We start from the raw sequence: 13793 nt of genomic DNA on the forward strand, positions 1-13793 counted from the left end.
TAAGGGCCGAAGAGAGATTTGTGAAATTCCTTAATATGATCCAATGGGGAAAGGCTTGGAGTGAGAACCAGGATTCTTGACTTCTACTCCAGCTAACAAACTAAATGGACTTACTTAGCTCATTAACTTTCATGCTTATTTGTTCATTTGGAACAGTGTCATTCCAGACCTAATTCTATGTGCTGTAATGGGTTTGAAAATGCCGTGCAGGGACTTCCCTGGCGGTCCAGCGGTTAGGACTCTGCGCTTCCACTGCAGGGGGCCCGGGTTCGATCCCTGGTCTGGGAACTAAGGTCCCACAAGCCGAGTGGCATGGCAGGAAAAAAAAAAAAAAGTAAGTAAAATGCTGTGCAAGATTTCCCTATATTATCTAAACATTTCCAACCTATAATTTACTCCACTGATAATTGGTTTTACTATTATATATATACATATATAATATATATATTTCTTTGCATGCTAAATGAATCTCCCAACTTAAGAGAGAGTTGCCATGTCATGTTCTACTGCCTGCATGGAGACCAATCTTATGCTGTGCCCCAGGACTGTTGTTCAAAAGTCCTCATGGTCATAGCTAAAGAACGGACTGATTCTCTCTGAATAACCAATTGTAGACCCCAGTCCAGATGGACACACATCCCATGTCTCTGCTCCGTCTGTCCAGGAGGGTGCTGAGTCTTGAGGAAAAGGCAAAGTGTGTCTGATGGCCCGGCAATCTCCAGGAATTTTCAAAGGAAGTGATGCTGTTGGAGAGGCTGCCATGGCGACTGTAGCTGGAAGGTCCAAGTCTTCCGGGTAGATGGACATTTGGGTGTTTTCAGAATCATAGTTACAGCCAGAAAGGCTCTTAACTTCCCGCACATTGTCACAGCATTTCAGAGCAGGGGGCTGGTAGGCCTGGTAGGACACTTTGGTGGTGGTGGTGATTACTGTCTGTAGGGCTGGGGCAGCTGGTGGGGCCGTCGTGAGGTACCTGCAGGGAAGCTCTGGGTTGTAATAAGGGCGAGCAGCCACGGCCTGGAACTGTCCGTGGTCGGTGCTCTCCCCAAGGTCAGCTTTTCCAAGAGCTGGTTTCCAGCCAGGCTGTTTACTCGTGAAATCAAAGCTTCTCTCAAAGCTGCCGTAGGAGTTGATGTTGTATTGCAGTGCATTCAGATGAACCCAGTCTGTGTCACCAGGAATACTGCTGGCATCTTTATAAAGGGTGGGATACGGGCCTGAATTTGTGTAACCAGGGCCTGCCAATTCATAGCTGCAGGGTGGCCTAGGCAAAAAGATTCTTGGGTTTGGATATTTCTGAAAGGGTGGTACTACATCTCCTTGAAAGGCAGCTAGGTCACAGGTAGCTTTGTAAGCATCCGAGTTTGGAAAGGAAAAGCAAGGCTGCCCTGGAACAGGGAAGCCAGTGTCAGGAATTATATCAAACTCCTCGGGGTTTTCCAGGGAAGGTATGTTGCTGAAATGGCCACCGTTATCTTGATTCTCTCCTGCCTAAAGAAATGACACAAATTTTTATTTGTAAATAAAGATGTAAATTGCGTGGACACCCTCACCTGTAACAGTCATCAACCAACCAAATAACAAGCTTTCAGTTGGTGGGCTGTGTGTTAGGAGCTCAGAAACGTGATCTGAGCACAGGGTCCAGGAATTTCACAGCTTGAGCTCAGGCTTGGATTCCACGCTGCTGAACCAGGAGGGTCCATGGGAGCCAGGCAGGGTGGGTCTGAGTGGCAGATGGTCTGTTCTCCCTATACTATGTGCATACAGCAGAGGCTCAGGAGCCTGACGCAGACCCGGGTTCAAATCCTGACTGTCCCTCATGAACTGAACGAGTTACTTAACCTCTCTGAGCCTCAGATTCCTCACTTAAAAATGGGGCTTAAAGAGGGAGAAGAAAAAAAAAAAAAAAAAAAGAGGGAGGAGATATGGGGATATATGTATATGTATAGCTGATTCACTTTGTTATACAGCAGAAACTAACACACCATTGTAAAGCAATTATACTACAATAACGATGTTAAAAAAAATGGGGCTTAATAAGAGTAATTTCTTCTTAAGGCTTTTGTGACCAATTCACGTATAAGACTTAAACACTATGTGCCTGGCACACAGAAAGTGCTCAAACAAGGCCAGTGTCTCTTATCCTCGAACTAATATTCTGCCTCCTTGGCATACTGTGGTCGAACAGCCAAACTGGATCAAGTTGCCCAAAGAAATTTTATCTGTTCTATGTAAACAATGTAAAGGACCCTCTCAAAGATGCACCGTTAAGTCATTGGTATGCACCTATTTCTTTCTGTATGACCATTCGATAATTGCCCTTGTATTAGGATGTCAGCTCACATCCTCACTCTATCATTAACTGTAGAGATATTCTGCTTTTTTATCAAGAAGAAGAAGGAATTAGAAACCCTATTCAAAATGTTGATTCAATGACATTGTTAGAGATATATAATTTTCACATAAAATCAAACCTTTTAAATGAAGGTATGACATTCACATCTTACATAATTCTCAGTGCATTTGGTGATGACGGTGAACACAGACCACAAGTGTAACGTCAGTTCCCTATTACCTCGGGTTCTCGAATTCTCTTTTTCTGGGGTTGGTAAAAAGAAGCCATTTGTCTCTTGATAGCACTTCTTCTAGCTTCTGTCTCTGATTTACTCTCTGGTCTTGGGTGATCATGAACTCCCTTGGCCTGCATTAATACGGAGATGAATCACATTATTCCTCTGAGGGAAGCTGGCAACGCTGATCAAAAATTGAGTGTGCCTTTCCCAATACCCCAAGTTGTTTGTTTTTTGTTTTTTCAAAGAGACAGGGAAAAGCATTCTTGAACAAATAAAACTGCACCAATAATAGACATCTTAAAAGATGACCTAACAGTCCTTTTGCCATATGAAAACAACTATATCTAGGTTCACCCTCTCCCCCTTAGAGAGCACACAGTAGGTGAACTAATTCCTAGGAGCCTGGTAAGGCCCTGGGAGCCCCAGCACCTATTTCTGGCCACCAGAGCTGTATCTGGTTTGGTCCAGGGCTCCTGAGACACATGGCAGGTGGTTTGGTCCCTGTGACATGATGAGAATGTCCATCACAAACCGTGGTGTCCCCCCACCTACCTGAAAAAATATTGCGTTGCCATCAAGCCGCCAAAAGTTGGTTACAGGGTACCCGCTGTGCCCTCGACAGGGGATCAATTCCAAAGCAGCATGACAGTTGGGGCATGCCTTCTCTGCAAAGCCAGAGGCAAGAAATATTAATAACACCCTGACCCCAGACCCTACGGAAGGAAGGAAGGGGAAATTCGCTGGGAAGAGGGAACTCACGACCGCAAGGCCACCCCGTTCCCAGTCCCATAGCTCACTCTGCTGCTTCAGCCTGGCCTTGTCGCAGATGGCAGGCCGCAGCTGCAGACGGGAGCCGCCGGGCAGGGCGCAGTCCCGCGCACACACCACCACGCCCAGGCACGACTTCTTGAGGATGTGGCCGTTGTGGTTGTTGGTATTCCGCATGGCCCAGCCGCTCAGATGGCGCTGCGCCTGCTTCTCGTCGCTGCGGTAGATGAAGCGCACGTAGCCGTCCGGCCACTCGCAGAAGCGGTCGAAGTGGGCCGGCTCCTGGGAAGGCGCCCAGAAGGACGGGTAGTCAAGTTTATCAAGCCCGAACCAGAGACAGCACGGTTTTAATCTTCCCCAAGCACATTAGGATAAAAACTGAGTCTTTTTAATTCCAGAAACTATGCTCTTAGAAAATGTCACTCATCCTGTGTATGCCCTTCTGACAACTGGCTGTAAATTGATGCTTACATAGTGCTTATCTTCTAAAAAGCTGTACATGTATTCGTTCATCTAGCCTTCATACTGCATACAGACAATAGGTACTATTATTATCCCCATTTAATAGAATAGTAAATGGAGACCAGAGAGCTTCATTGACTTGCCCAAGGTCACACAGCTAGTAAGACTTGGCTCTAGGATTTGAGCCCTCACAGTTTGACTCCAGAGCCTATTCTCCTTACCACTATGTGTTACCACTTCTCGGTGTATTTAAATGTTACAGATATTTTCCAGTTAAGCAGTAAAGCACCAGGGCAAAAAGTGATTGGAAAGTTCCATCACTGACATACAGTTGAGCCTGTAAATATCTTTACTCCCATCCAGTGCTTTTTCTTCAAAAGCTCTTGGCTTGATATCCAGCACAACATCAGAGAGACATGAACAGTTTCCCAAATTAGCCCTCCAGGTTTACAAGGGTGTTGTGATGACAGCCTAACCATAAGGTAAACCTGAGCATTTGGTGGCGCCTGCTTAGCTAACCTCTTCCCAGAGCAATACAGATTGTCATTCTACTACACAAAGAACTGCATGGCTAAAATAATGTTATATATAAGATACTGAGCACCGCTTTACTGTTCACGTTTGGTGGTCCTTTGTCCATATTATGCATTATTTATACTGCAATATGGTTCCTGTACAAACTAGGGACCATGGGCCGAATCCAGCCTGCCACTTGTTTTAGTACAGCCCACAAACTAAGAATGATTTTTATATTTTTTAATGGTTGGGGGGAAAATCAGAAGAATTACATTTTGTGACACACGAAAATCGTATGAAATTCAAACTTCGGTATCCATAAATAAAGTTGTAATGGGACATGGCCATGTACATTTGTCTATGTATGGCCTGTGGCTGTTTTCACACTACAGTGCAGAGTTGAGCATTTGGGACAGAGACAGTAGGGCCCATAAAGCCACATTATGCAGTACCTTCAATCCTCACAACAGCTTTACCTCCTAGGCATCCATCCTTCCTCTTATTTAATAGATAAGGAAGAGGACGTTAGATGGATAACCTTCTCCAGTGGCAGAGCTGGGGTTTAAAGAGAAGATCCGTGGCAGCCAGGCCCCACTGACCTTCCTGGTGTGATAGAGGCTCAGAAAACTTTTATCGCAGTAATAAGCCATTTACACCTTCTCTCCCTTCCCCCAGCCCAGGATAATTAGATCCAACATCTGCAAAGCAAAAGTATTCTTAGTTGGACAGTTCAGACTTGTGTACCACGTTAGTATTGTACATTCTAACAGTGTATAGGTAAACGGGCAATTTTGTTTCCAAAACCGCAGAGATATTGTTGAAATCATTATTATTACTAATAGGCATTATTTATCTTTTCTCAGAAATATAATTGACATAAATCAATACATTAACTTAAGGTACATCACAAATGAAATATATAATGATGTGCTGTCAACTCTAAGTTTATGCTAAATGCTATATCTTTGTTTTTAAAGTGAATATTTCAATTTAAGGACCTTAGTAACAAATAGACAGTTTTCCAGAAGAGAATGTTTTGTTCGCACTCCCCTGCAAGGGTACAGACTAGACCCCCACTACCAAAGTAGTGACAGTGAAAAGGAAGACACAGAGACTGCATTTTCAAATCAAAACAAGAATGGAGGACTCCTAGATTGGGTTTCATTTGCTCTAATGTCTTGCTGCAGGGGAGCACATGTGGTCACATACAGACAGGCGTGCACACACTGAACATGACAGTAAATCTGGACGACAATTTAAGATTGTTATCTAATTCCACGGCTTGATGACAGGTGAGCAACCTGAGACTAAGGCAAATTCAGGAACGGTCTCAAGGTCATACAGCTAGTTTAGCGCTTCCTCCTTTGGTTAGCCAGAGCAGGGCTACGATCCTCTTTCTCCAGTTCTCCTTCTATAGCCCAGTGCACCTGCCTCTTTTGAGATGTAACACACACACACACACACGTTCTCTCTGTTTAACAACCAATCTCCCAGAGGAAAAATTATTCACATTTACATGGGAAGTCTAGAATAATACTCGTGAGAGGAACCATCCTTCCCTCATTTGGACGTGGCTCTTTTCTAAAATGCAAGATTAGATTTTTTTCCCTATGAAGATGTATGCGGACAGAAGTCAGTGAGAACGAGATGCCCTTTCTGTACTGTGGTCCACTTTCACAAAAATGGCACAGTGTGACTCTAAAGTAGGCAGACTTGAAAATAAACAAACTTACTGCAAATACATACATCCCCAAAAGTACTGATCTCTTTGAGAGGCTAGACAACCTTGCTAATGAATTGTTATACGCGGCACACAGTAGATGCTGAATAAAGGCCAAGTCTCTTACCCCTATACCACAGCATTGCCAGGAATCCACCTTTGCGAATGCTTCCCAGGTCGCTCCTAACTCTCCCTCCACCTACACCCAGGACTTTAAAGTCACTTTTCAGTTTTTGCCCCAAACCAGTATGACCAGTTATAACTGCCCAGCTCATTCCCTGTACTAGGCTCCAAACCCCTTCGTTCGGTTAAAACAAAACAAAATAAAACAAATTCACCCTAAACGGATGATGGTGATTTCCTTGTCATTAGAGAAGTAATCTCAGAAGTTGCGTCCAAAAGCCGGATTCCAGGGGCTCTCCGGGCGCCTGTGCCCTGGTTAGCATGACTATAGAGGCCCCCCAGGAGCCGCGCTTCACCCAGGCAGCCGGGGCAGGCGTCCGATGGCCCAAGTCCTGCTGTTTAAGAGTCGGGTCACCGCGACTTACGGTCCTATCTCACAGTTTTGCTGCGTGAGAAGCACTGGTGTCTACATTAGCCAAGATTCTCCCCTACCTTTCTCGTGGATGGCAAAGAATGGATAAGGAGAGACTCAGCGGATTTCCACCTCGGTTAAAAGAAAGTGAAGGACGAGGTGTCCGGCTCCCGCCAGATGACCTGGAACTTGGAGCCTGATTGACAGTTCCTGTTGCTTTCGCTGTGTTTTCTAACAAGCGCGAGGTAAGAGCTGGGAGAAGACACATCTCTGAACCCAGCTCTGCCATCTGTGGAGTCCCCGTACACTGGAGGACTCTCAGGGGTGTGTGTTTGGGGGTGGAGGTGAGGTCTGTCCACAGTCTCTGCAAGGACATCCCTCCTCCTTGGATGGACAGCGCCGCGCGCGCGGGGGTCTCACGCACCCGAGGCATCTGCGGGTCGTTGATGTCCCAGCCGAGCTTCGTCCCGTGGGAGCACGCACCGTCCGCCTGCTGCCCCGCCTCCGCCGGCATCTGGCCCTCCTCGCTGGTGCTCTCCGCCCAGGATCCTGAAAGAAGAAAAACAAACCAACCCAGAGGTGCCCAAGGTGATTGTCCCCCTGTCTTATAGGAAAGTGGAGAGAGACAGAGACAGAGAGACTGATGTCGAAATCCAGAAGCGGCGGGCAAGGGTTAAGGACCCGGGCGGAGCCATGTCCTCGGCCGCGGTGCTGAGAGGTCGCCCCTCGGAGCGCAGCGCGGGCGCCCGGCAGCTGCCCGCACGTTTATACGGGTGCACCCCGTCCCTCCCCATCCCGCCCCGCTCCGCCTTTCCTCGCTCACCCGCCAGCTCCCACGCTCCGGGCCCTCGCAGGGCCCGTCATCCCCTCCCGGGCAGAACTGGGGACGGAGGGGGAGGTTGACCTGAGCCCTTGGGGTGACGGGAAACTGAAGCCAAGGCGGGCCAGGGCGGGGGGAGGTTGGAGTGTCTCATGTAAGTTGAAAATCATTTTTGTTTCCCTAACCGCGCCTCGCCTCTGGGGTTTCGGATTGGATCTAGAGGGAGGCTTTTCAGACAGAGCCTTTGCAGCAAAGTCCCGAGAGACAGTACTCCACTCCCTGGCAGCCCGGGCACCACCGGTAAGAGCCTCGGCTGCCGCGCGCCCTAGACTGAGTAGATGCGCCCAAGCCAGCTGGCTTTGGGCCGGCCCTTTCCGGAGATTTTGTTGTAGCTGGTGTGCGTGGTCTGGAATCTGTGCTCATCTTCGGGGGGAGGGGACGAGGGACGCCCGAGGGGGTGCCGAAGGTCCCCATGTGGTCATCGGCCTAGGAGGCCGCCTGCTCCCGGGGGCTGCGGAGAGACCTGGCCCCGTGGGAAGGGAGTCCTGGAAAGTGAACCCGGAGAAGGTGGGGGAGATGAGCTAGGGGGAGGCGGAGGGGGAGAAAGGGGCTGAGTTCTGCCCCCAAACCCGTAGTTCTCTCTGCCGCCTCGGCTACTTCTGAGCCTGTTTCCTTATCTGTTTGAAAGAGGATTTGGGGCTCAGGGAGTTCTCAATCGCCATCCAGCTGAAAGGACCCTTTAAAAAAATAGTCTGCATCGGTATTGTCGTGAAAATACCACGACAACCTTCTATTTACCCCCCCTTCCGTCTGCGGAGGCTTCCTGGAGACCGGAGGAACCAGGTGAGAGCGCAGGGCGCCGTGGGCTCCCCAGGGCTGCGCCCAGGGCTTCTTCACCTGTGCCTCCGTTTCAATAGGGTGATTGGAAGCGCCCAATACAAGAAACCGATTGAAGTGGCTTAAGTCGCTCTTTAGCCGCTCTGGGCAGCAAGGGAAGGTGGGTTTCCAGAGTTTATTCCTTGCGCCCTTGTTCTGCGGGCTACACGCTCCAGTTCGTAGCCGTAGCCAGGGAGAAGCCGGCCTCTAAGGGAGGATCATTGTTAGAGGAGGATGCACGCAACCTACATGCCGGCAAATCCCGAGACCTGCGGGCCCTAGACTCAGCATCGCCGAGCGCGCACCAGGTGCGCGGACTGAATGCTACTTGGGAGCCGGCGCGGAGGGCGCCCAGGCCAGCGCCCGCTGCAGGATTACAGCCTATTCTTTTGGCGAAAGACGGGAAAAGCAGATGCGCCCTTACGACCCCAGGAAGCGAACCTCGTCCGCGCTCCCGGTCCTCTTAACCTCCCTGGTCGGGGGCACAGTCAGGCTTGTTAGAAAAGTCAACCCGATAGTGAAGTTCGACTCTGAGCCTCCGACCGGCAGAGAACTCCCGAGACGGGAAAGGCCAGATTTGGGTAATTACACGAATTTTCTTCTTTCTCTGGTTTCACGCTGGGATTTCTCCCCACCCTCCCCCCACCACCACCCCCACCCCCACCCCCCAAGCAGAGGCGCGAAGTTCTCAAAGAAGAAAGTGACTAGTCCATCCCCCAGCCTCCTCCCACCCCCTCGTCCCCAAAGTTCTCTTTGGTCGTGTCGGTCAGCGTTTCTGGTTAAAATCACTCTCACAGAGTTGCCGCGAAGGTCTGGGAGGAAAGGAGGAAACGCGTTCACTCTTCACCTACTAGTTTCATCCACAAACTTTCATCATATTAACCGCCTACCGAAGGCCCGGCAGCTCCTGTTATTCAGTTGCTTTTTTGCGTTGTTTTGTTTTTCAAAGGTTAAAATTACTGACACTTCTCTATTTATTTACAAATCGACATTTCTTTGTGAAGTTTAAGATAATGTACTCTTTAAAATGTTTTTAACATAACTTCAAAAACTAACTTAAAATTACTTCTGAGAATTCATAGAAACTAATTTCTGGTCTTATAACCATTGTTAAGACTATTTCTTGTCTCTGTAACTTTGGAATATTTCTAGAGAGTCCTTACCCTTCAAAAATATAAATAAGTATAATCTTTTAAAAGTTAAATCAATTAATCAAATACTTTTTTTCCTAAATAGATTCCGGAGGCCAAAGAAATGCCATTGTCTCCACCATATTTAGTTTGAGCAGAATTAGAATACATATTCCAAGTTGCCCTAAAACTATGTCTGGGTAAAACATGTTAGTAAAAGAAGCTAATCAAAGTGAAAATATAACAAAATAAAATAAATAAATGCTGTTGTCTGTGGTGTTATCTTTAATTTCTCCTGAATTTTTGACTGTGTTAACAACCATATAGTTTGAAAGGATGTATGTTTTCCCCAAAGTCTGAAAATAATTGATTAAAACTTTTAAACTAATATTAAGAAAACTTTAATTTTGTTTTATATTATATTCTTATTGTATTACCTGTTTTATTCTCTAAAATAAAGTGCTTTTAAACTGTATTTTGATTATTATTTGTTATTATCCTTCAGTTTTTCCCACACTAATATTTGCATTGATTCAGAACACTTTATATTCACAGCAGGTTCTTCCTTGGCTAGTATTTTGAAATAGTAAAAGCCCATTAATACAAAAACAAAGGAAAAGGGCTTTGAATTTACTTGGTTTAGATTAGAATAGGTAAATTAATGTACATATATTTACGTCATATTTGCCAGGAAATGGATATGATGAGCTTTGAAATAAGTATGTATTGTTTTGAATGGACTTGGAGGTACAATGCAGAGATGCTGGTTATAGTATGTTTTGGTTTGATGTAAACAAATATCTTCTGTAAACGTCATGACACAAAATACCCATAGCATCTACTTATAACACAAGTTGATTTTTTACAAGGAATGTTTGGATTTGAGGGCTCTTGTCTGCTTGCTTGGTTTTTTGTTTGTTTGTTTTTGTTTTTTAATCTCTGTCCCTTTTTTTTAAATATACACTTTTATTTATTTATTTATTTATTTATTTATTTTATGGCTGTGTTGGGTCCTCGCCTCTGCGCGAGGGCCCTCTCCAGTTGTGGCAAGCGGGGGCCACTCTTCATCGCGGTGCGCGGGCCCCCCACTATCGCGGCCTCCCCTGTTGCGGAGCACAGGCTCCAGACGCGCAGGCTCAGTAATTGCGGCTCACGGGCCCAGCCGCTCCGCAGCACGTGGGATCCTCCCAGACCAGGGCTCGAACCCGTGTCCCCTGCACTGGCAGGCAGACTCTCAACCACTGCGCCACCAGGGAAGCCCCCTACTTGCTTGTTTTTTAAAAGAAAACTCCAGCCCAACTTATTTTTGCCACCCCTGTTCACATAACAGACAACCTATCAGTCTAAACCGGGCCATAAGTACACATTCTTGTTGGGTTAAAGGAAGTGGGCAGAAAACAAGCAGACTGGATGAAAATGTTTGTTTGTTTTTATTTTATTTTGACTGAGCACACCGGGGTATGTATTAAAACAAAACAAAACACTTCTTTTGTGATATCAGGAATAAACTCACAATTTCGGGGACAGATCTGGTTCCTATGGGGAAGGTTCGGTTTCCGTCTACAGCCATATCAATGGATCACAACCAGCTCTACCAGCCGTTAAAGGTGGAGAGAAAGCAGCCGGCTTCCGCACGGGGGACGCCTATCAGTTCAGCATTTCGCCGACATGTTTACATCCTTTAAGTAATCGCTTTTCCTAAGGTGCGTGTGCGTGCGCCCAGGTGGCCTGACCCTGATTGCTAGTTAACTCGCGAGCGTTTCTCGCTCCTCAAACACGGGACTCGAGCCGATTTTCAGGGGCGGGTTTATTAATTAGAGTTCCGGGGAAGCTTGGCATCCGGGAGCCGCAGGCTCCCCGGGCTCTCGCCGCAGCGCATCCCCGCCCGCTCGGGCCTCGGACGGCGGAAGCGCGGGGGCTGAGAGCGGCGCAGCGGCGGGGCGTGCGCCCCGGGGCGGGTGCGCGGCGGCCGGCCGGGAGCCTCGGGATGCGGGAGGTGAGTGACCTCGAGCGGAGCCGGGCACCCGTCGAACCCCGGCCTCCTCTCCGCCGCTCGAGGCGGGCGCCAGGGCGCGCGTCCGTCGGCCTCTGGGCTCGGAGCCTCGCTTGCTCGCGCAGAGACCCGGCGCCGGCTGCAATCCCCGGCCGCCGCCGGGGGAAGAGCTCTGCGGGGGCCCTTGGGGCGCTTCACGTCCTTAGGTTTGCTTGGAGTTTATTGGCAGCTTTCAGTGAGTGCATGAGGCGGGGTAGAAACATCTGGTCCCTCGCTAGTAAAGCGTTCGGAGAAGGGGGAACTGGAGTATTAATGTTTGAAGGCAACGAGATGGTTCTTTATTAAGTTGCTCGGGACGTTTTCCCAGCCCGTTTTCTCCCTCGCCGAGTAGAAAGTGCAATGACGTTAACCCACCCGGGGCCCCAGGTCTACGGTCCCAAGCGCTGGGACCCGCCGCCCAGGGATTGGGGTCGCGGGGTGGGAGGTGGATTGGTACCGTTACTGCTCCTACTTTTCAGCATTCACTTTACTGAATACACTGCTGGTGGGAAAAAAAACAAATATGGATTTTGGTCTTTGAATTCATCCTGTTTTTCATATTTATAATAATGATGATATTATTGTAAAATATGCTGACATTTAAGGATGGTGGTCAAGTACATATAGGACCGTTAGCCCAAGCTAGATTTTTTTTTTTAAACCTCTTTGGAAGAGGTTAATAAAATTTTTTAAAATTATTCTTTGATTGTTGGGATGAAGTGAGCAGATGAGATGCTGTTATTTAGCATGTTTGTGAAAATGAGGTTGGTAGATCCAGGGATTACTTCTTGAAGAAAACGTGTAACAACGCATTACTCAATGTTTTGTAAATTTTCTTGTTGTTGCTGTTCAATCCTTGAAGTTTCAGTTTTAAGTCCTAGGGTCACATTTAAAATTCATATAAGTCAGAAACATAAAGCTTAAACTCATGACTGACCTTGAAACGCACTCTGAAAAACTTTGTTTTACAAGCTCTCATTCTAAAAACCGTTCATTAATTCAAAGTCTTTTTTATAGTTGCCATTATAGAGTTTAAATTTATTTTTTGTGATCATTTATTACAATGATGTTTGCTTCTTGTGATAGTTTGTATTCGTCAGAGGCAGTGTTAAAGAAGGTTGGATAAAGCTTTTGGTTTTTTTTTAAAGTAGTGTCTTACATCTGTAATCAGTGGCATGAATGAACAAAAAGCTTTGTTCAGGAAAACAATATGAACCTTTATTTTAAAAGTTAATGCATTTCTTTGAAATAAAATTTTAAAAAATATCTCTTTTTGTACACAGGAGAAGGAAGTTCCTTTGCAGCCTGTTCAGGAAAAGGATGAGAGTGGCGTGGCACAGGATGCTTTCTATGTAAAGATCAAGTTTGTGTTCTTTGTGTGTGTGCTGTCTCTAGTTCTGTGTTTCCTGGGCTATCAGCATACTTTTTCCTCCAGTTGCTCAACAAGAGGCAGAAGAATCCTCTTCTCCTACTTCCCTAATCTCTCACATCCAGTTTATCACCACGTCTTGTCAATTTTGCCTTTGATTACCCCACTAATATCCTAATCTACTTTGTACCTAGCACTGTTTTAGGTGGAGGTAGACAGTATTGAACAAAACAGACACAATTCTTGCTTTCATAGAGCTTTCAGCCTGGCAGAGAGTCAGAGACAGATTAGGAACAAAAGTAAGGTGGTAGGAAGAAAAGGAACAGGGTGTTGTGATGGAGAATAATTGCGGGGGGGAGGGAGGCACTTGACTAACTTTAGGTCCTGGAAGACCTACTTGAAAAGATGATACTGAAGCTGACATTTGAGGGGTGACAAGGAGCCAGAATGGTAAGTGGTGGGGAGAAGCAGTCGAGGCATAGAACAGCCAGTGCAAAGGCCCTGATGCAAGGAAGAGCTTGACTTATTCTAGGACTCAGCAGGGCAGTCAGGCAGGAGAAGCTGGCAGAGATCAAATTGTGCAGAGCCTTGCAGACCAAGGCAAAGGGTTTGGATTTGTTCTGAGTATAGAGAAGCCAGGCAGAGTTTTAAGTAGGAAGAAGCCTGAATTGCTGAGTCAGAGAATTTGAGTGTGACTCTCAGCTGGGTGATCTCATACAGCCTTGCTATTATTATCCCCAGATAAGGAGTCTAGTGCTAGATTGGTGGTGAGGATTAAATAACATCTACAGAACACTTAACCCACTTGTCTCAAAAAAGCTTACTATATGGCAACCTAAAAAATCTGTTTAAATGTTTAGTTTCAAATGCTGTCTCATTATTTAAATCAATACTAAGGAAAAGTGGAATTTCAGGCTGTATGTAGTAAAATGACTCCTTATTAAAAGAATATTGTAATTTAGCCTGTAGAATTGGACTGCATTTTTAAAATA

The 13793-nt window shown here is 46.6% G+C and overlaps 2 protein-coding genes across 2 annotated transcripts in view; one reads left to right on the top strand and one right to left on the bottom strand.

The window, feature by feature from the left end:
- Window positions 1-552: 552 nt before the first annotated feature.
- GCM2 (glial cells missing transcription factor 2) lies at window positions 553-7088 on the bottom strand. Its single transcript, XM_036870046.1, has 5 exons — window positions 6999-7088; window positions 3371-3623; window positions 3126-3238; window positions 2576-2701; window positions 553-1491 (listed from the first exon to the last, which is right to left on the bottom strand). The coding sequence occupies exons 1-5, from the start codon at window positions 7086-7088 to the stop codon at window positions 553-555; spliced, it is 1521 nt and encodes a 506-aa protein (XP_036725941.1).
- Window positions 7089-11272: 4184 nt separating this feature from the next.
- SYCP2L (synaptonemal complex protein 2 like) overlaps window positions 11273-13793 on the top strand; it is a 68076-nt gene continuing 65555 nt past the window's right edge. The window contains exons 1-2 of the mRNA XM_036870068.1: window positions 11273-11396; window positions 12716-12784. Of these exons, the coding sequence (XP_036725963.1) occupies window positions 11388-11396; window positions 12716-12784 (78 nt within the window). The 5' untranslated portion in view covers window positions 11273-11387. The remainder of the gene's footprint in view (window positions 11397-12715; window positions 12785-13793) is intronic.

Source organism: Balaenoptera musculus, chromosome 11, assembly GCF_009873245.2.
Source record: "Balaenoptera musculus isolate JJ_BM4_2016_0621 chromosome 11, mBalMus1.pri.v3, whole genome shotgun sequence".
In the NCBI taxonomy this organism is placed as follows: domain Eukaryota; kingdom Metazoa; phylum Chordata; class Mammalia; order Artiodactyla; family Balaenopteridae; genus Balaenoptera; species Balaenoptera musculus.